This window comes from Carassius auratus, chromosome 20 (genome assembly GCF_003368295.1).
Source record: "Carassius auratus strain Wakin chromosome 20, ASM336829v1, whole genome shotgun sequence".
Lineage (NCBI taxonomy): Eukaryota > Metazoa > Chordata > Actinopteri > Cypriniformes > Cyprinidae > Carassius > Carassius auratus.
In genome coordinates, this window is record NC_039262.1 from 6421838 (window position 1) to 6445398 (window position 23561).

Below are 23561 nucleotides of genomic sequence, written 5' to 3' on the forward strand. Positions count from 1 at the left end.
ATTAGTTTGTACTGCTGAACGTACAGTGCTATCTATCTATCTATCTATCTATCTATCTATCTATCTATCTATCTATCTATCTATCTATCTATCTATCTATCTATCTATCTATCTATCTATCTAGTCAGATTTGGGAGATTTCAATTGAAAAACATTTAATTAATTTCAGATTTTTATATTTGGAATAATATATCCTTTGCTTTAAAGGTATATTTAACAAAAAATAAATAAATGCTGAAAATTGACTGATTCAAGATGTTGAGTTTGTTTTTTCATCAGAACAGATTTGAGGAAATGTAGCATTACATGAATCACCAATGAATCCTGTGCAGTGAATGGGTGCCGTCAGAATGAGAGTCCAAACAGCAGTTAAAAACAACACAATAAACCACAAGAAATCCACACGATGCCAGTCCATCAATTAATATCTTGTGAAGCGAAAAGCTGCATGTTTCAATGTTTTCAACTTGTTTCCAGCTAAATATGAGTCCTTTACCCATCATATTACTTTTTCCATTGGATAAACATTGTCTTGTCTGAATCAGGAGAGAATTTTTACAAGCAAAAACAGTTTAAATATTTTGATGTGAGCAGGGGATGGACTCTTTCTAGCAGAAGAAGTGTTTTAATTAATTATGGACTCTCAGTATTTTGACCAGAAACAATGGTTTTCACTTTACAAGATGTTAATTGGTGGACTGGAGGGGAGTAGATTACTTGTGGATTTCCTGACGGCACCCATTCACTGCAGGGGATCCATTGGTGAGCAAGTCATGCAATGCTAAAAAAAACTTATCTAACAGTGAGTACATTTTCAGCTAATTTAGATTCAATTTAGAACTGTACCTTTACTTATTTGATTAGTAGCCTAGAAATATTAGTAATAATTTAAAGAGTGTAATACATAATACTCTAAATCATTTTCTAATAAATGTCATTGCTTTTCTTGTTTATTTTGAGGTTTAGATTAAATTTTGTATCCTGGCTTTTCAGTGCACTCTCAGGATTTTTCATTTCTCAGATGTGCATCTCGAAATCCGGTTCATTCATATTTTATTTATTCCCACAGGTCCCAGTCCGTGGTGGAACCAGGTGTCCTGAAACGACCAGAAAAAGTGAAAAGCGAAGAAGAAAACATGCAGCCGCTGCTTTCTCTGGACTAAAGGCTCTTAATTCCCCAGGCGACAAAGAAACGTCAAGCTCCGTACGCTGGGGAGGAGCACACCTTGTTCCTATAACACGAGAAAAAAAAAATGTACAAAGAAAGGAAATGTTAAAAAGCGCAAGAACACACAAACAGCCTCCAGGAACACTTCAGAGAGCTGCCAGTTAAAATCATATTTTTGAAGCAAAGAGCTAACGGCGGACGTCCGTATGTAATTGTCAAGTGCCAATTCAAATCTGTAAATACACTTCAGTTCTAGACGTGAGATTGAGGGTGTAATTGTGACATGAACCCGTAAAGACTGCTGTGAATATCCTGTGTGTGCTTCTCGTGATTATTATGTAGAACATGGTACTGTAGGATGGATAATCATGCTTATAAAGATAGACGAGCTTTGGGGTATCCTACATTTATAATCCCCAAATCAGGAGTCGCTCAGGAGTATTTCAAAAGGAACGCATAGAGCTGTCGACGGTGTCAGACAGAAATATGCTACTTCCGTTAAAGAAAACACCATCTTCGGTTTCAGTGTTTCACAGCAAATACCCCTTTACAAAGAAAGGATTTTTCTAATGAGAAAAATGTTTGCTAATTTTATTTTACCACAACGTAAGCTGTGTTTTCCGTTTAGTATTCTTATATCCCAGAGGGGCTGAGTCACATCTAGTAAGCTTTAGCTGATTCTTCACCGATGGCCTTGTTGTATACACTTTGTCGTAGAGCCGTGGAATATCACTTTATTTCGTAACCATATCCATATTAGGCTGAGTTGTTTCCAAGGCATTTGTATTCATACCAAGGACTAGATAGAGTAAAACAAAGTACCGTCTTTGCAATCTGCTTCTAAAGTTAAAAGAAATAGATCACCCAAAAATGAGAATTATCCGTTTATTTACTCACCTTACGTCATTGCAAAAAAATAGTATTTAGTGATAGTAATATTTTAATTATTTTATTAACTAAATGAATCGTTTAAAAACTATATGTGTTAATATTTAATATACTATGTTGCAAATATGTTGTTATTTTCCCATGAAACATGAAAGGAGAGTTTTGGGGAGTTTGGAACAACACACTCACAGGGTGAGTAAGACAATACATTCATTTTTGGTCGCTATATTCCTTTTGAAGTATTATTTGAAATTCTCCAGTATTACAAAAACGGAATAAAGCTGTAACACTAACACTGCGGTTGACACAGAGTCATAAGAAGATATTGTACAGTGACACATGCTAGTGCATGCTTCCACATGCTTAGATAGTTTACTCTAAATTGTCAGCTGTTTTATGGAATGCTGTGTTGACATTAGACTTTGGCAATAGTTTTGCTTTTTTTTTTTTTTTTTTTACAGCGGTTTAGTTTCAAGTCCAAATTAGTGAATTTAAAACTCAGAATTGTCAGTTTTATTTCAGGGAGTTTTATTATTATTATTATTATTTAAGTGTATTGTGTGTATGTGTATGGAACAAGGCAATATACAGCACATTTAAAATACATAAAGTACATACTAATCTTCCAGGCTTGAGATTTTTAATGAGATTTTGTTGAGAAAAATAATTACACGTCCTCACTGATTTTAAACAAGTGGTACTTCCCAGACAAAATTCACAACAGTCAATAGGAATACTGAAGTTATCTTTCTATTTTTTGTTATACATAATGTAAAATTCTGTGGGCACAGCTTCTCTACAGTGGCTCAGTTTGGTCCTATTATTTTCTTATTTCATATAAACTCTTGAACTATTACACATGCATTGTTGAGCATATATGCTGAAACTTACAATATGGACGCATTGACAGCATCTAATGTATCTTTATATACTGTATATGCTTATTATGTTTTGTTCATATGTCATTTATTACACACAATCAGTAATATATCAATAATTCCATGCATTTTGTTGCAAGTTGTTTATACATAAAGTAATGCTGTTAATACATTATGTATGTTTCAGTGTCTATGTAAACATTAATAAAATCCCCCTTTTCCCCATCTGTAGCTTTAAAAAAACTAAGGCTTAACAACATAATATATTCGAGATGTTCTCCTTGCCACAACAAAATTATGACTTTTTTCTATTTTGTGGACAGCTTGTTGTGTGAAGATAGGTGATCTCTGGTTTTTATTTGCTGAAACTAAAGCCTGCCCACTCTCATGACTCACTGAAAATTGTTTCTAAAACCTCGCTTTATCATCCTGAACAGAAACAGTGAGAATGAAAAGTTGAAAATTGGCTGGTTTGAATTAGAATGTATTTCCCAGAGAGTAATGCCACTACTTTGAGTTAAGAGAACGGTGTTATGTCACGTTGTCACATTCAGATATAATGAGCTGGAAGGCCTCAAATGACTGTGTAAATTGTTACAGTATATATTTAGTAGAGCTGTGTTAATGCCATGATAAGTACTTTAATACACCTTGAAATGATTTGTATTCCTGTATTGTATGTTTTTTTTGGTCATGCTGCACTATGAACAGCCTTCTTTGTATTTTAGGCAATGGGAATGTTGATCAAATTGTCTCCATTTTTCTAGCCTTGCTTTCTATGGATACGTACATGTATTGCCATTACAACCAAAGCAACCCTGGGTCAAGGAAACCGACAGTTATCCCCTGCTTTTCTAAAGACTATGGGAACAATACATTTGGTATTTCTTTTGATTGTTGGCTTATCTTTTCCATTTCACTTTGATTGTATAATAGGGTGTTAGTGCTGAGAAGCCCATGCAGTATAGAGGTACTGTATTATCATGCAGAACAATACATGTGGTTTAAAGGAACATGTTGAATGGAAGTAAATATGTGTATATGTCCTTTCAAAATGCTGAGATAAATTATGTAACTGAAACTAAACTGCGAAAGGAAACAAAAGCAGCCAATAAATATTGATATACATAGTTTAAATCAATGACTCAGTGTTTCTTTGAACTCAGATGTTCATTTTGCTTTCTTTTAACAGGTTGTTTAATTTTAGGTCTATCGTTAGATAGATAAATTTATATTTGGGGGAGGAAATTATACTTTTATTCAACAAGAATGCATTAAAACCAAAGGTAAAATCAAATACAAGAACAAACGGTATCACAGTTTTAACTATTTTTAACACTGATAATAATAAGAAATGGTTCTTGAGCACCAAATCAGGAAAAAAAAAATATGATTTTTGAAGGATCATGTGACACTAAAGAGTTTTAAAATAATTGTATTTTTTTAAAGCAACTGTAAAGCAAAAGTTTTTACTTTAAAATATCAGTTTATTCTAATACAGACTTCTAATAAGGTGAATGGCTTCTGTTTCTTCTCAAGCTCTCCCCAAAACTTCTGTTCAATATGAGAGTATGTATGTAAATTTGGTAAACCTGTACAAAATACAGTAGTTATACATTATTATATTTTAAATTGGAATAATATTTCACATTATTCATTAGCCTACTGTTTTATTTCTTTTAGTATTAAATCTTACTGACCCCAAACTTTTAAACGGTAGTGTAAATGTATACTTTGCAAACTGCAGTCCACCATATAACATATACTTTATGATAAAAGTTCTTAGCTTAGAAAAGTAATATATCAAACTGCATGATTCGAGGTATCATAACCACACATTTAGCATGTAAACAAGGTTTTAGAAGATTAGGAAATGCTCATGCAGTCCATAAAGCCTTTTTAGCTTATGCCTGCAGCTAATAAGTTTAAAGTCATCGTTAACACACTCTGAAGGGACAGTTTGTTTGCTGAGAGTGCACAAAAGCGCTGCCAAAATCTTCCGGTTGTCCTGATCTCATTCTGTGCCGCCCACTCAGAGCGTCTGCTGAGTCTGCTGTGGACACACCCTGAGCCCTCGAGTACAAGCGCAGCACAAAACCACTGGCCTTTTGCATTATTTAGTGAGGGTGTCATCATAACAGTTCACACAATCAGACTGCGGCTGTCTGATGGCCACGCATGTGTAAAACACTGCAGTGGAGAGTCTAATTAAAAATCATTTATCATATTTAAGACTATGTCGTACATCTGCTGACCATAATGGTGCTTCCTGTTCTTCTCTGCATGCATCGCCTCTTTATTTCCACAAACTAGCAAGGAGTCGCTCCTCATGTGCAGACCTATTTATCTCCAGGGCTTTTACTGTCTACCGAGACCATGAGATGCCAGTGCTAATATGAGATTCACAGTCACACTGTCTTCTCGAGATAGCAGTTTCCGTATTGGAGATTTTGGCCTCGTCTAAACCAGGCTGTTTTAAATGGAGATGAAGCACTGATCCTGCCCTGAGGAACCTTCGCTGCTGATTACAGAGGAAGACTGCTCGCTTTTATGGAGCAGCAGGGAGTATGTGAATCATGGCTGTTCATGCAATACAACCTTGATGAATGACACACTAACTGAACATGATATGTTGCAATGAGACTTTCATTCATGCGTTAAAATACATTCTTGTTTTATTATTATTTTTTTACATATATGCACAAATGCTGTCTGTTAGGGAAGCTTTTGTCTCTCACAGTGTTTGCCAGTATCAGGATGAAACAAACTTATTTACATTTGTGTGTGTGTGTGTGTGTGTGTGCTCTTGTTTTTGTGACATATCAGGAAACAACTCTGTATAATGACATGGGTATGACACAGGTATTACAAGGAGAGGGTGACTTATGAGAACAAATGCCACCCTAAAAGAAAGCCTTGCCACCCCTGCTGCCATCCCAGTTGGCAGCAACGAATTAAAGGTTATGGCCAATTTGAAAATTTACGAGCGCATCTTTCATGATTCGTGATCCTGCTCCGAACCCCCCGAACTGATTCAAATGATTTGCGATCCCCATACTGACTCAAATGATTCGCGAAGCCGCTTTGAACTCCCGAACTGACTCAAATGATTCGCGAACCCGCTACGAACTTCCGAACTGATTCAAATGATTCGCGATCCCGCTACGAACTCCCGAACTGATTCAAATGATTTGCGATCCCCAAACGGACTCAAATGATTCGCGAACCCGCTTTGAACTCCCGAACTGACTCAAATGATTCGTGAACCCGCCACGAACTCTCGAATTGATTTAAATGATCCGCGAAGCCGCTCCGAACTCCCGAACTGATTCAAATGATTCGCCATCCCCAAACTGATTAAATTGATTCGCGATCCCGCTACGAACTCCCGAACTGATTCAAATGATTCGCGATCCCCAAACTGACTCAAATGATTCGCGAACCGGCTTTGAACTCCCGAACTGACTCGAATGAATCGTGAACCCGCTACGAACTCTCGAATTGATTCAAATGATCCGTGAAGCCGCTCCGAACTCCCGAACTGATTCAAATGATTTGCGATCCCCAATCTGACTCGAATGATTCGCTAACCCGCTCTGAACTCCCGATCTGACTCAAATGATTCGCGATCCCCATAACTGACTCAAATGATTCGTTATCCCGCTCCGAACTCCCGAACTGACTCAAATGATTCGCGATTCAACTCTGAACTCCCGAACTGACTCAAATGATTTGCGAACCCGCTCCGAACTCTGACATATATGCAGATATAAATGTAATTTAAAAAAATGAATTAATAATTGTCGATTTTCAAATATTGCACCTGTCAAACATAGTCTATTTTGCCGTCAATACTGTTGGTTACCTTTATCTGTAGGCTTTATATTTATGCTCAACATGAAGTATAGATATGTTTTTGTGAAGACAAGATCTGTCTGTCGGCAGCCTCCCTCTATGTCACCTACAGTAGCAACAGCGTGCCAGCACCGCGTCAGGCACGATTCTGGTGTGTAAAGACCATAGACTGTATAAAAACACAAAAAAGGTGAAGCAGCCACCACGCAGCAGAACCGCCACGCTCACGACTCGCAGCCAGTGTGTCCCCGGCCTGAGACTCAGGAGGAAAAGTTAGGTAAAAATGTATTATCTATCAATAAATGAAGCTTTAATGAAAGCACAGACTTTGAGATGATATATAACTAACGTTACAGTGGTGTAGTCTACTACGTGATACGTTACCCACTAAAGCGTGAGGATACTAACAACTTCGTTTTGTGTCAGAACTTTCACACTTTCATTCATAAATTCACCCCGTTTTGTGTTTAAAAAGCGACAGGGATTGAATCGCGGAAATGGAACTTGCTGTATAAAGCAGAACGTCACGGAATTCGGCAATTTTTGAATGAATAAATCAAAAGTAGAGCATTTAATCAAATTTCAATATGGACTAGTGTCTGCAATATTAAAGGTGTTCAGTACCATCGCTCCCTACACGCAGAGTAGGCCTTGTCTTCAAGTTTCAAATGCAAGACATTGATTGCCTGAGATTAAGTTTGTAAATGGCAGCCTGTGCCCTTTTGTAGTGTGCACATATATTTATCATAATACTGTGATAACTGTGACTAAATTCAGTATATATACGTCTGCCATATGTCTGCCATATTCCTGCCCCCTTCTCGCCACCCCATCAATATTTTTCTAGATCCGCCCCTGCTTCAGGGTCATACATGATCGTGCCAAATTTGTTCATGGATAGAATTAGTAAATAACTCTAAAATTATATATATTATAAAATTCCAATAAATATATGTTAGACAAAATACATATGATATACAATTATATATAATAATATATATATGTAACTCATTATTACCTAAGTTCATGTATTATACCTTTTGCATTTTATATTATTATGATTTAAATAAATAAATACTTGAATAAAATGAATAGTTTTATTCAACAAGGTCCATTAAATGAATCAAAAATGACAGTGAAGGCTTTTAGACGGTTACAAAAATAAAGTAAATCAAATAAAATATTCAAACTATGAAAAAGTTCTATAAATAAATAAATGCATAAATAAATGTAAGTAGAACAAATGTTTTAAACATTGATAATAATAAATGTTTTTTGAGCAGCAAAGCAGCATATTATAGTCAGACTGACCCATATCTTCACTCATCAGCTGATGTGACCTGCTTGAGCCACACTACTTATCCAGACTGATGCCCAGAATCCAGAACCTTGGCTTAGATCCTGTACATATATATATATATATATATATATATATATATATATATATATAAAACCAGGCAGCCTTAGAGAATTTGGCTTAAAATAGTGGAGCCGTTTTATGTTGCTCTAGACAGATGTGGGTTTAAAGAGGGCAGACTAGAGGGAATTACAGCAGCAAAGTCAGAATTTATTCACCAGCTTTTCTCCTGAGCAGATTAGATTCACTTAAAAATATGAATACGGAAATACATGAAATACAAAAAGTAATTAATTACTATTACTAATTATATCATCAATATTGTATTTAAATTACTAATTACTCTGTCAGAAAAGTAACTAGTTACTCAATAAGTAACTTAAATATTCAAATCGCTAGTTAGGGTACATCTTAAAATCCCTATAAACCTTAATGAAAATTAAACTCTTTATTAGAAAATTAAATGAATCTTGATTATTATTATTTTTGAAATCTATTTTTATTTTTTGTATCTATGAGGGTGTTTGCAAGCAGGTGACTGCAAATAATGAGCTCAGATTCTAAAAGACTTGACCTCACTACAGATTAGATTACATAATCAGAGAATATTAGTTTTCGATTTGAATTTGTTCATTTGAAAGTAGACACGTCAAGCTCAGATACGGAAAAGACTGTACATGGCTTTAGTTTAATACAGATTACATAATCAGATAATATTAGTTTTCGATTTGAATTCGTTAAAAAGTAGACACAACCTTTCTATAGACATATCTCTCATGTCTCTGTGTCAAATATTCGCTGAGTTTGTGACATGTAGTTGCTCACGGAGACCTAGACGGCAGAAAGTGCACCCTGTTCGTTTTGTTTATTTTGCAAAAGCTCAATGTTTTGTTCCTATTGTCAGTGTACACAAATTAGCCCCTTTTTAGATTCGATTAATTTTAGTATTATTTAAGGTTTCTCTGTGAATCAGGAATAACTTTGTAACGCGTTACACTCAACACTGCTACCAAGTTAGCACTTGCTAATATCTAAAAAAAATTGCATGAATTTGAACACAATGTTTGAATCAAAAGTTAGAAGGCCAAAAGTAACTAAATTCTCTGTGAACAAAGTATATTTGAGCTAATATTTACCAAGTAAGCTAACCTAATTTTCCATTTGTTTGCTTTTCTAATATTATTTCTAATAATATTTTCTAATATTTTGTAATGGTACCTTTGCTTTTACTAAGAGCAATGACAAAGGCACTAGAGCCAAAATAAATAAAACATTATTATCACAGTCAAAAGGCAATTAAATTTATATATAACATTAATGTTCAGTTCCGTTTCGTCAAACAAATTAAACTGGCTACAAGTCTTAAAGCAGTGCTACTAACCCACCATCATTTTGTGAGAAAGACACTCATTAATAACAAAACCTCGAAAGACTGAATTATACAGGGCACTTTTTCTCTATCTTTTATTTAGAATTGCCTTCACACATTTGGCTTTTGACACATTTGGCACATATTATTTATGCAAATAAAATATTCATTTTTCATAAAAAATGACATAGAAACAAAGAGGAAACTGTCACAGAGGAGTTTGCACAAAGAAATTACTTTATTACCAGAATTTTTGCCCACTCCAAGAGAAAATCCAATAAGATGTGAATAAAAGAAAAAACAACAACACTAGTCAAAACTTCATTTGGTTCTACTGACAGATCCTGTTCAACATTCATAAGAACATGACAGTTTGACATATTTAAAACTGCGAATTAGGTCTTTGTGATATTATGGCACAATTTGACATTAAACTGCTAAATCAAACCACAAAATCCCAGCTGTCTACTTTATGAAAGAAAAACGGATCTGTTCTTTTATAAGCTTTATAAACAAGGGTGTTAAAGCTTCAAAAGGGTGACAAGTTCTAGGTTTTTAACCTCATGTCATCAGCGCAAATCTTATCAGCGCAAATCAGCCTCTATTGAAATTCAGTGTTACAAGCTAATTTAACACATCAGAAACTGACATTTTCAGTGTTCTCAGGGGTCATGCGAACAGCAAACACATTCCAAAAGAAAAAAAAAAACACTATCACCTCTTAATACAAAGTGTTAAGCCCTAAACATGAATTTTATACATCTATAATAGTGCGCAAAGCCTTCTGAGAATCAACAGTTGAGGTTCCACCTCGTAAACATTGTATTATCGCTGTAAACTGACAGTGATTTTTCTCAAAGTCAGACACAAATGTTGTCTATTTTATGCACGTTTCAGACAGTGTCACTGATATTTCTATTGTTCATTCATATATATGTTTTAGGAATATCTACAGTACAGTTGACGTCCTCTCTGCTCTGTGTTTCAAAACTTCAAAGTGAGATTATTTCTCTGGCCTACTTCTCTGTTCAAAGTCAAGCAGTTACAGCTAACTGTCTCACTATGTCCTGATTAAAGAGAAACTTTCTGCCGAAGTTACTACAGCATAAATATTATACAGTCTTTCTACAGTATAACCATCTGTAGCCCATAAGCACAGCGGCCGACTGTTCACTCTCGTTCTTGTCATTTAGATTTTTTGTCCACTACAGTGGATTATGAGAATACATTCAAGGACATGTAGGTTATTCTGATCCTTAAGTCACTGAAAATAAAGATCAGTTTGTTCTTGAATAAGACAAAGTATTTCTGGTTCAAATTGTCATACCCGCAATATTTGCACTGAACAGTGCAATATGTTACAGGAACAAGAATGGACAGTGACCTCAGATCACCATCTTGTAAATCACTGTTGGTCAAAGTAAAGTCAAATATTACACAACATACATCTGTTTTATTATTTTACAGTAAATCCACACAGCTTGGTGACTGTCTAGGCCAGAGGTCTTCAACAGTGAGACTGGAAGTGGTCTGCCAATTATTGTTAATGCCAAGCAGTATTTTTGTGTTTGTGTGTGTGAAATAAATAGAAATGTGGTAAACAAAATCAAGATGAATATTTAATTGTGTCACTCACATTAAAATATTATGCAAATTTAAATAATGATTATTAATCATTTTTAAGAGCATTACAGTATATTATGTCGACTTGTATCATATTTGCTGAATGAAATACAATACCTGTTTCTTACTAATGGGGTGCTGATCAATAATTGTTTTATAAGTTTAAGTATGGCCAATAAAATTCAAGCATGAACAGATGTTTTCAGCTACATCTATTGGTGTGTTACTAAACAGTGTCAGAAAAATACAGATTTAGTGAGAAAAATCAAAATTTTGAATACTTCTTTTTTTGTAATTTGAATGCTTTTGTTATTTTCATAAAGGAGTTAAATCTGTAAAAACTGTAGTTGACGGAAAATGAACTCAGCATCATAAGTAATATTATTTTTTTTCTCCCTCCAAGATACAGGGCTGTGTAATAATTACTTCATGACTCTTCCAGCAAAAAAAATTGATAAATACATGAACATGGTTTATGAATTATATTTTAGGACAGGCCAACCCGATCTCACGGCAATTTGTAAATTTTTCACGAGGTGGCTTATTCGTACAAATTCGTACGACCACCCTCATACGAATTTATACGATTTTTGCCAAATTGTACGTATTTTACGAGTTGCAAAATTCGTATGAATTTGTACGAATGACCTACACCTAACCCCGCCCCTAAACCTAACCATCACTGGGGTTTAGACAAATCGTATAAAATCGTACGAGTGAGGTCGTACAAATTCGTACAAATAAGCCACCTTGTAAAATAAGTACGAATTGGTCGTGAGACAGCGTTGAGCAGGCATAAAATGCAGCTAATGTTTGTTTATGCAAAGGGTTTGGTTTGAAAAAGGCTGAAGACCGCTGATCTAGAAAAACTGAGAAAACATGCTGGACAAACACTGTAAAACACTGTATTACTGTATACTTTACACAGGTAGCACAATTGCTACTTGAACACTTTGAATTGACATATTCATACACTGTTCAATTCACTAAATCTAATAACCTCAAATAAGGGGTTTCAATTAACTAAAGAGATACTCAAGAAAAGTCTCAATCAAGTAAAATGAAAGCCTTTCATTATTTAGAGGCTATAGGATTTTGTGTGCCTTCATTTCTTAACGTCTCTTTCATTTCTATAAGCATGTAAGCTCTTTTCATCGGTTAAGATAGAAATCAGAATCAGTCCAAATGGCGTCCTCCTGTTTTCTAATGGCCATGCATACAAATGCAGAGAGATCGCAGACCCTGCTAGAACCCAGACACACCACACATAATCTTATTAACAGCGAGTCAAAGGAAATGGCCTGGGCCAAAAGATAAGGCCCTTAGTGAGTGTGTGCTGCTAGATTTCTTTCCGTAATGGGATCATACACTCTGACATAGAAAAATAAATATCTGAATATTTAGAGCAACACTTAAATTATTTAACCAGGTTGAAATTTGCTTCACCGCTGAGTAGTCTTATGTACAATAAGAAAGAAAAACATCAACAACAGAATCTTCCCTGCAAAAAAATGTAAACAGATGATTTAAGAGCTCAAAGAAATAAAAAAAGTTAATCTACCCAGTAACACAATATTTCTTTGGCAGGTGTTTATGCATTAAATATATTTCAAACTGTACACTGTAATCGATTTATATCTCTTTTTTGTCAAAATTGAGAAAATGGTCAGATTCTTATGAAAGAATGGAGAGCGTCCATTGAGAAACCAGGGATCTCCACTCATTATTTGTTAAGGTTTCTGATGGTTTCTGAAGATCAGCAGCACTATGTTTTTATAGAAGTTCATAAGCAGTTTGCACCTGCCAGGGCCGGACGGGGTCTGTCGTCCAGTTACTGGCCAGCTGCACGGGCTTTCTGCTGCAGTAATGCGGCCCTCTGCTCCATCATGGCTCTCATCATGGTGGGGTTAATAGCTGGACTCATAGCAGGGGACATGGGCCGCAGTGGATACTGGCTGGATTTTGAACTCATTAAAACACACTGGAAGTACGGTATCTTGCCTGTAATACAAAAAAATGAATGACTACTCAGTTCTGAGGTTGAATAAAATAAAATAAAACAAAACAAAATAACCCTGATCAAATATATACTTGTAAAAAAAACATTTATACATTTATTTGTAATATCAGAGATCATCAGAGATTTTGTTTTGTATAATAATTATTATAATAAAAACTATTAATTAATATATAAAATATATTTTACTATTTACACACACATACATACATACATGCATGCATGCTAAATAAATAAATACACAAACTCCAGGTAAAAAAAAAAAGTATAATAATAACTGAAAGCTATTTTTTCTCTATCTATATAAAGTTATGCTTGGGGTTTTTGCTGTAAAAGGGTAAAATACTGAAGATTTATGTAGCCAAATAACAAACGCAAATACAATTATTAATTTATTGTAATATTAAAAATGTGCTTAGTTTAATTATGGTCCTGTATTTTTATAATTAAAAACGATTCAATATTATAAGTATTTATTAATGTATTAAAATATGCCATATGACTAAGTAAATAAATCACAGAATCCAAGTTCAAACAAACAAACAGAAAGTAGCAATATTGCGTCTAATGTTGTGCTTAAGGTTTGTCCAGCAATGGGTTACATGCTATGCAAAATTGCATATTGCACTGTAACAATGATGTACAGTGTCTACGATTCTGTTACAGGAATTATTATAATGCAATGTTTGGTGTTAAGTTCAGCAGAATTAGATTAACTTTACCTGGCTTTTTGCCTTCTGTGACATTTTCCTCTGCTTTCAGGTCTTCTAATTGAAATAGAGAAAAAAAATGGACTAATTTCAATATAGTGCTGCAGAAGCAAATCTTTGAATGACAGGGCAAGGTCTTTCAGTTTAGTATGGAATATCTGTTAATGTGACATTTAGTTATCAGGGTTGTTATGAGGTGACATGACAAAGCTCAGTTCTCAGAGGAATGATTTTTACATGCAGCAGACCATGGTATTTGCAAATACCCACTGAGACAGAGGAGAAGACTTGAATTTCAAAACAATGAATGAACCTTCAAAAGTTTCTTTAAATGGATGAAAACCAGGCTTGTGAATAAACGTCTCTTGAGACCTTGGCAGAATTTCCTATCTTTAAACTTACAAGGAGAAACCCATTTTTATATTACAATTTCTTGGTCAATAGCATAAGAAATTGTCATCTGAAGAATAAGTGGCACTAAAATATCACAAAAGTTGCATTCGCAGGTGAACTGAGGGGATTGTCCTGATCAAAAGCAATGCATGATGCATTACATGCTGAAGGAATCAGAAAATAGACATAAAAACTAGGAAGGAAATCCAGAGTGAACTGTGCCAGAAGACAGCATGTCTGATTGTTGGCCAGATTAACATAATCTGATTTCATAATCATCCGTTTTTCTACGGTTTTCCAATAAAAAATATATGTACTTCGTTAACTCTTTTAACTCTGAAATAAAAGCCTTCTGACAAAATATTATTATTTTATTCTTTTGCATTTATTAAATTTTTAGTTGAGTATCATATTAGATACATCAGGCTTTTATTTTTTTATCTACCACAATATAGGCGAATATGGAGCACATATAAATACATATGAAGAGGGAAAAAGTTATTCAGAGACACAAACTGAGCAAAAATGTGCAATTTGGTTCAGTGGCTGATATTTATACAGCCAAAAAGTTAAATGAAATTCTAATAATGTGTGTAAAACAACAATATCTGTCAATATATCTCCAAAAATTGTCTAAGTTCATATTTAAATGCTTAGTTTATGATTAAAGCTTTGTATTTTTTTTTGTGGTGATTTTTATTTTATTGTTGTTGTTGTTGTTTTCACACATAATGCAATGCAATATAATGATGACTGAGAGACGAACAAATAAACATTCTATGTCATCATAGCATGATGTATCATACAAAATGACATTAGTAGTTCACACAGGGCCAACCAGCAAGCAACATTAGTCTATTAATAGCTGAATTTAATTTGAAATTTCATTAATGCTGTTTAAAAATAGTTTAATCTCTCTGGTTTGAGTCAGAACCTTGAATAGTAACAACGTGGTTCATTTGATTTCCAGTGAATTATTGCGCTCAGATATTGAAACGGTGAAGTTAATACATCCGGTGAATAGGGAATTGTACCTCAGAGCTGCCTGGAAGTTTTTGAAGTTCTCCCAAGTTCTACAATATGCAGGTACGCATGATCACTATGAATGCTTAGCAATGCATTTTTCTAAATGTAAATGTTTTAAACTGCTTACATAAATGCATGCATTTGTATTATTGCTTCTGAATGATTAGGTACAGTATTACTGTATATGAAGCAAACAGGTTACATTTAAACTCAAAAAGCAGCTTCACACCATACTCTTTCACAGCTCATGGGTGTCAGAAAACATCTCAACTTACTTGCTGGTGCTGGTGCCTCGGCTGCTTTCTCTGAAGGGAGAAATTTGAGGATAGAATTGTGGTTAATAAAGATCAACCTGAAAGTGCTCTGTCCCAAAACCTAGAGAGATGTCTTGCTGTATTATTAGGCAGTATTCTAGCTAAAATGGGACATCAGACTCTACATACTGTATGTAGAGAGGCACACAAATAGCGCTCCACATGGAATTAACTAACAAACTCATTTGAGTCTGCCATTAACACATTGCTAAGCTAACCTACCCCTTTAAAATGATGTCTAAATAGTCATCACACCAGTTTTTTAAACAGAGGTATATTGACTGCTTCATACCTTTGGTTTCTTCTGCCGTTTTCTTCTCATCTGGAACAGGTTTCGCTGAAGGTGAAGGAAAACAGTGTTTGTCATATTTTCTTTCAGTCTCCCGTGATTTGTGAATTTGACACCTTCGTAATTGCACTTCAAGTATCCATGCGAAGACTTTTAATCAAGTTTAAATTCAGTGTTATTTCTATTCTTCAGGTGTCAGGAACTCATGCTCAGTTATGTGATTATACAGTCATGGAGCAGAACATGAAAGGTGCATTTCCTTTCATAAAAACAGAAAAATTCTGACGTGACTTCATCTGAACTTGACAGATCCAATTTTCCTGTGCCGACTGAAGTCAAGCGAGATTTTAATATTGTCTTTTTTCTTTTTTCTTGATCCACCTTACTATCTATCCATGCAGTAAATCGTTTGTAACAAAGAAAACGTACCAGTGTTCACAACACAAAGCATCCATTGGGAAATTTACATTAAAACAATTCCTCAATATTTTGCCACACTTGTCTATTTCGTGCTGTGAGTTGTCAAGAGTTGTAAAAATATTCGGAAACTTTAGATCAGTTTCAGGCTTGTTAGCAATGGAAATAAAATATATATTTTCTCTTTTTAATATTTAAAGATACAGATATGCCTCTCAGGCTTTTTATAATTCACAGTTAAAATAATCATTAAAACTTACCCACAACTTTAGTAGCTTGTTTGGCTTTTGGTGTTGATGCAGCCTTTTTCTTGACTAATGATCAAACATAATCAAACATATTCGAATAATCATCAGTAAACATTATAACACAGCATAAAGTATACATTTTAGATAGCACTATATTTATACTCCTTTTAGTCACACTTGCCGATTGCACTAAACATGATTGCTGGCTCTTACAGTATTTGATGTGCTAGTCTTTTGAAGATGTCAATGAACTAAAGAAGTTAAAAGCACGTAAATATTGTATACTGGTTTTCTTTCAAGAAGTCAAGAAATATTGCATGCAATAATGATAGTCTGTTAGAAATCTAAAATGCAATGACCTACCTATAGACAAAATTCAAACAATATAATTTTTACATTTAATATAGTATATTTTTATAAAAAGAAAAAAAAATATTACAATAAAATTACCTACCCTCTGCTTTGGACTTCACTTCCTTTACAGCTTTCTCTTCTTCTAATGTAGCGACCCCCCCAAAAAGAGTATAGAGATATTTGATGAATTATGAAGTCATATTTATCAATATCCATACTTTCTTTAAGAAACAGTTTTCCTGTAGCTCAATTGGTAGAGCACTACACTATCAAGCACAAGGCTGGGGGTTTGATTCCCCAGGAACACATGATAGGTAAAAATTGATAGCCTGAATGCACTGTAAGTCGCTTTAGATAAAAGTGTCTGCCAAATGCATAAATTTAATTTAATTTGACGTTTGAACCATACAACAACAAATAATTTTCAATTCACACAAATATAGAAGCTTTTGTAAGCAATCGATCCAAAATTACAGTAAAGGAGCAATGTGCAGTTCAACTAAAATGACAAGTATAGCAGAAGCCACTACATTTACAAAACTCTAAAACTCTATATAAAACTCTGACCAAACAAAAAAAACAACAAAACAGCATGGCAGAAGATTTTATGACATTGCCACGGGGCGGCTAACAGGGACTTGCCTATAGAAGCAAGACAAATCATCCAGTGTGAAATATTTATAGCTGTTACCAATTTCTAAACACCCAGTTTAGGATACAATTGAACCTCTTTCTGTGAGTATTAAAGGAACATGCACAAAAGAATAATACAAGGATGAATAATTTCATAACTTTAAGCTTTTGAGTATGTAAAGCTATACATTATAGGCTATGTGTGTACTGTGTAGTAGGTTACCTTTATGTGAGGTTCTTGTTACTTTTGCTTTCTTTGTTACTGCTGGCTCTAGTGAGAAACAGACAAGAATAAATATTCAAGACCGAAGATTCCTGGATGCCAAACATTCGATTGGTGGTACTTGTCTTAAAGAATCAAAAAATCTGTATCACTTTATTTCATAGGTAAACAGGGAATGAGGGAATAAATAAATAAATGCATGAAATTTAGTATATTACATTATATGTATATAATATATTATAAATAATATTCCACAATAAAATGTACCTTTCTTAGTAGAGGTAGGTTTCGCCTTTTCTTTAGTGATCACTCGCTCTGTAAAAGAGGAAATAATAAGCTACTGCTCATTAATATAAAACTACTGCAAAGTCAGTTCCTGAACCATAATTACCTGTCCTTTTAGACCTCTCTTTCACAGCAATCGGACCTAAATCATAAAATAAATGATTAATTTAGTAAGAAAATAGATCTAAAATTTAAATTTAGCCATCTTTTTTCATCCTTACCTTTCTTTGCCACGGCAGATTTTACTTTGGCTTTAGTAACTGTGGGCTCTTGAACACACACCGTACAAATAGACAAAATGAAATATTAATGCACAAACTCAAATCCACACATACAAAATATATAACAATGTTGCTATAATAATGACAAACACTGAGTAAAGCGTAGTGGATCTCACCCTTCTTCGCAGGAGCTGCTTTGGCTTTTTCTTTTGGCGCAGCTGGTTCTGAAATTGGAGGTCAGAGGTCATTACTTGCTTCAGGTCTGTTAACATAACTAGAAAAATATCATATATTCTTACTACTGGCATGAACTCAAGACAAATGACTACTTTACCTTTCTTTTTCGTGGCTTGTTTTGGCTTTGCCTTAGCAGCTTCTGGTTCTCAAGATAAAAGGAATCATTACATCAGATTTCTTTTAAAAATAGTAAGTTATTATCACATAGATTTAAATCTCGAATATATTTTGCATAAACACCTTTCAGTAAACTAGGAGCTTGATGAGTTGTTAAAATCGGAACTTCTGATTCTGAAAAACACAATGAAAATGGTGGTGTTAAAAACTCTTAATTCTTCATTTTTTTTGGCATCAATAGCCACATAATTGAGTTAGTTATGATACTGTAAGAATTCATGAAAATAGTTTTGAATACCTGGAATAGCCGAGGGTGGTAATGGGCTACTTGTAACTATATGATGCACTGTTAGAGATAAAAGAGTAAGTACATTTTACATATGTTTTATGTGATTTACAGTAATTGTAGGTGGCTGCATTACTCACCATACCAGCCAGGTGGCGCTGGGCAGTACACAGGTGTTGGTCGGCACATAGGAACTGTTTCACCAGGTTGTAAAAAGAAAGATTCAGAGTTACAACAGACTGAGTGTAGATTGCGTGTTATTGCTGCTGTCTTTTTGCATTATGTGAACGTAACACAATGTAATATTAAAAAAAGTCACAAGGCTATGAGTGGCACTCACGATCCTGTATCGGAGCTGGAGCAGCTGACACTTCCATGTCCTCTGAGGCTCGGGATCCTGTTATCAGGAGAAGGGAAAACACCGCTGTCATATAGTTAGATCAAAAGGAATTTCAAATTTGCCATCAACCGTTGAGCTAAAAATGAAAAAATCTGTCATCATTCACTCATTGATCAAATCCTGTATGATTTCTTTCTTCTGTAAAACACAAAAGAAAATGTCAAGCAGGATGTTCATGCTGTTCTTTTTCATAGGCCTATAATGAAAATAAATTGTATCCAGGGCTTGACATTTTTAGAGCTTGATAGTCTCTCGTGGCTATTCATGTACATTATTTAGAAAAGAGTGTGTGAACATTCTGCGAAGTATCTTCTTTGATGAAAGCAAATCACATGAGTTTTTAGTGACATGAGGGTGAATATGATGGCAGAACTTTTATTTATGGATGAACTATCCCTTTAAAGAAGAAAAGTATGATCAGATCATGTGGATTTACTTCTGGTTTTGGGTATGTTGACAGCCGCTGCCTTAGCTTTTGGAGCTGTGAAGCAGAGAGCAAATTTAATTCTGCGATATTCATCGCTATGATTATAAAAATCACTTGAAACAAGTATTTCAGGGTATGATGATATAAAAAGGCAGGCGCACATTGTGCTTGTTCTTTTTTTTTTTACCTTTCTTTGCTTTCTCTAGTCTTGTTCTTCTTGCAGCCTCTTTTTCTGATGAGCAAATGTCAGATAAAAAAAAACTTCAGTACATTATTCTTCCACAAACAAATGCCTATCTATATTTAATTTTCTGATTCGAGTAAAAAAACAATAACTCTGATGTAAAGAGGGCTACTGCACCTTTTCTCTGTTTAAGCAGGGGTTCCCTTCTCTTAGTCTCTGCTTCTGGAGAATGAAAACATATGATAAAAATATAACTTAGCTTTCAGATCAAAACATGAACGATTATATTCAGATTTGATTAATTTTAAAATTAATTGTCAAACTTTACAGTGTTTGCTGGCGTAATGAGAACAGTGTGTCAAAGGAACAATAAAGGACATTTAATTGGAAACATATATTTTTCTTTTTTATTAGCTGTGGAAATAAACACAATAAAAATTAAATTTGAATTTAGGAATAAATTAATTTCCTGAAGTGAAAATTTGGCATGAAATGTCCCATAATGCTGTTGGCTCACAATTATATATATATATATATATATATATATATATATATATATATATATATATATATATATATATATATATATATGTATAGCATTATTAATTACATTTATTTAACCATTTTTAAAGCACATAAAACAATTTATCAATAGATTAGTCTACTACTTCTAGTTTTGCACAGGCTTGTCGAGCTGTACTGCTATAGCAAGCAGTTTGCTGTAGATATTGGCAGTTGCCTTGAGCTAAACCAGCTTTAATCAAACAAAGCAATGCATCACATACTCTTGTGCTCAAGGGTGACTCTTTTAGCTGTGAAATGAAAAACATGAACAAAGACTTTAATCAGACCAAACTGCTTTGTTTAGAGAGAGTTGAAAATTGTCTGCAGCAACAGTTCACTTCATAATGACTAAATCAATGAAAGCCTACTGTACACTGATGATGAAAAAAGTCTTTACTAGATCTATACTCAACTGATGTTGCAATATATTATACTGCTCTACAAATAAGCACATTAAAGCAGAAATACTCCTAATGTCCTAAAGTATTCCTAAGAGTCAAGGCTTTGAAAAAAAAAAGTGTATATATATATATTATTATTATTATTATTATTATTATAATAAAAATAGATTTAAAAAAGATATACAGATATGCACCAGGGGGCACTATTGTGTTTGTCAAATATACTGGATGAAAGGAAAAAATGCAGTTGTTTTACTGATATAAGATACTTTAGTGATTACTGTTTTATAATAGGTCAAAGATGATATCATATACTTTTTATTTATTTAAAATTAAGCTTACTAAAATAGACAAACTAAAAGGCCATATTGTCCCTAAAATACGAGTTACATGTTTTAGACTTATGTTTATAGAACTGTTGTATAAAAATCTGTGGTCTCATGCCTATGATTAAATGAGGACTAAATATGTAGGTCATTATTGGAAAATCTATTCTACTTAAACTATTTAAATGTATTGTTATATTCTAATTATTTTTAAATCACTATATTTGCATGGCCAAACATAATCCATTATACTCAAAGAAAAGATACTTAAAGTTTTTTTTATTATTATTTCTATTATTAGCTTATTGTAATTGTAAATAAATAAATAAAATAAAAATGTAAATAAATAATTATTAGCTGCAATAAAAGTATTTTATTGAATAAACACACCTCTTTTCTTTACTTTATCAGGTTCAGCTGGAAGAAAAAAGGAGAAAAAGGACAATGAGTAACTATTACTGTACCACTTTAATTCTTAGTTCCACTAGATGGAGACTGTGAGTGAACACGTTTGTCTGAATAATAGTTAGGAATCACTTTACAAAAATACAAACCACCAAACATGGCTTTGCTGGGCTCATTAGTGGCCAAGGTTTTGTCTAGCAATTTCAGACACGGTTAGGGAGAGAGAAAAAATGTCATCTTGAAGCACAGCTATTTTTTAAAATTCTGTTCTTTAAGCACGATCAAGTAAAATTGTAAAATAAATAGTATTTAGTAGAAAGCACAATGATATAGGATTAGAGTAAGGATTAACTGTCAGCAAAGGAGCAAATATCTATGAATTTCTGTATCTGCTGATACAGAAATGACCAAAGCGGTCCATAATTCATGCTGTATGTACAAATCTATAGTTTGTTGTGTGTGTGTGTGTGTGTGTGTGTGTGTGCATGCATATGATGTCTTCATAAATTTATAGTACATCCACCTTTTCAGTCACTTCTATAACGCTGATGCAAATCCGTTTTAGGTACACACCATTCACCAATCCATGATTATAATTTTAGCATGCACTTTATTGCATGTGCAAAATACAAAATACCTCTTGGTCAGTTGTTTTTGCATGAAAAGCTATTTGTTAGAATATACCACAAAGATACTGGCATATCTCTGACTAGATCTATGATTTATCCATGACACATGGCCAGTGTGATTTCCTATAGAATGACTCCGTTATGCAGAAAAATGAAAATATGCCCAGGATTTCTTAAATTATATTTTAAAACAACATGCATGATATTGACCTTGCAAGTCAATACCAAATACCTTTTTCTTCCTTTGGTTTAGTGTCTTGGGCTTTTTGAGGCTCTTTTTGTACTACTGAATGCATACAAGGACAGGTAGAGGGCTCTTTTTGTTTGTCTGGATGCAAACAAATAGAAAATAGTGAGTGTCATTATAGATTACAGTGATTCATTTCATTTCTTGCCTGTTTTAGCCATCTCACATGAAACATCGGCTCTGATGTTGTGTGTGTTTTGCTGGCACAACCAGACTTACTTGTCAAAACCACAATCAAATCAATTGCAAAAAATCTATTATGACGTACATGAACAAAAAAATGATGAAAGTGTTCAAAAAAGACACAGACTAATAAGAGGTGTATTAGATTAGCCTTGTTTAAATCAACACAGGGATGATAAAGATCGCATTAGCAGCCAAACACGGAGATAAATGTCTTCTACAGCTTAATATATTGATGTCATTATCTTTAAAAACTATAATGTGCTTATGACATCAGAGGCCGATGCCAGATTTTATGTCCATAAATCAAAATGTTATTACCAAAATTAATTTTTAAAGTGGTGGTAGTAAATCACAGGATACAAATATGACACCTTCATTATAAGTTTGGATAGCATAAATTTGTCAGAATTAATGTGACAATTTTTGATTAAATGCCAGCCCATCAGTAAAGAGATTGGATTATTGTAACAAGATGGAGGCCAGCTAAAAATAAAAACAGGTTGACAACCTCGCCAACAAACGGAGATTAACAATAATGACATATCTGAGGATACTGGCTGAGAAGCAGAGAAAGGTTTTTAGTGGCTGTGAGAATTCCAAGAAGTCTCTTTGGATAATAATTATATTGAAATTCAAAAAGCTGGTTTTGATTGTGTTGCTTACATGCTCGCGGGGAATTACAGGGAGGTGTCATTCAAAATGCCTTTAACCTAAAATGCTAATGCCATTTTTGATATCAGTCAACCCTGCAGCCGAGTACACAATCTGTGTTATTAAAACAGCATGCATTCTTTCTTCCTTCCACTGTTTTCTCACTGACCTTTGGTGCAGAATATTATTAGCTAATAAAATGCATTTACTCTTTTCTGATTAAGATCAACAGG

The 23561-nt window shown here is 34.0% G+C and overlaps 2 protein-coding genes across 13 annotated transcripts in view; one reads left to right on the plus strand and one right to left on the minus strand.

Annotated features, from left to right (window-relative positions):
- Positions 1–4071, plus strand: part of clvs2 (clavesin 2) — a 19137-nt gene extending 15066 nt beyond the window's left edge. The window contains exon 5 of the mRNA XM_026290670.1: positions 1070–4071. Within this exon, the coding sequence (XP_026146455.1) occupies positions 1070–1163 (94 nt within the window). The 3' untranslated portion in view covers positions 1164–4071. The remainder of the gene's footprint in view (positions 1–1069) is intronic.
- A 5663-nt stretch (positions 4072–9734) lies between these two features.
- The window catches only part of trdn (triadin), a 38361-nt gene continuing 24534 nt past the window's right edge, over positions 9735–23561 (minus strand). For 4 of the 12 annotated variants that reach the window (XM_026290679.1, XM_026290673.1, XM_026290677.1 and 1 more), the window contains 22 exons: positions 22477–22572; positions 21601–21627; positions 20705–20731; positions 20097–20141; positions 19923–19967; positions 19745–19789; positions 19249–19305; positions 19049–19102; positions 18921–18968; positions 18746–18796; positions 18603–18650; positions 18445–18492; positions 18269–18316; positions 18154–18189; positions 18030–18077; positions 17763–17810; positions 17007–17048; positions 16565–16618; positions 15891–15935; positions 15560–15589; positions 13878–13922; positions 9735–13139 (listed from right to left, as the gene is read on the minus strand). In XM_026290679.1, the coding sequence (XP_026146464.1) occupies positions 12970–13139; positions 13878–13922; positions 15560–15589; positions 15891–15935; positions 16565–16618; positions 17007–17048; positions 17763–17810; positions 18030–18077; positions 18154–18189; positions 18269–18316; positions 18445–18492; positions 18603–18650; positions 18746–18796; positions 18921–18968; positions 19049–19102; positions 19249–19305; positions 19745–19789; positions 19923–19967; positions 20097–20141; positions 20705–20731; positions 21601–21627; positions 22477–22572 (1157 nt within the window). In that variant the 3' untranslated portion in view covers positions 9735–12969. Of the gene's footprint in view, positions 13140–13877; positions 13923–15292; positions 15332–15559; positions 15590–15890; positions 15936–16564; positions 16619–17006; positions 17049–17762; positions 17811–18029; positions 18078–18153; positions 18190–18268; positions 18317–18444; positions 18493–18602; positions 18651–18745; positions 18797–18920; positions 18969–19048; positions 19103–19248; positions 19306–19744; positions 19790–19922; positions 19968–20096; positions 20142–20704; positions 20732–21600; positions 21628–22476; positions 22573–23561 lie in introns of all 12 variants that reach the window. The other 8 variants (XM_026290683.1, XM_026290675.1, XM_026290674.1 and 5 more) reach the window with 8 other exon arrangements.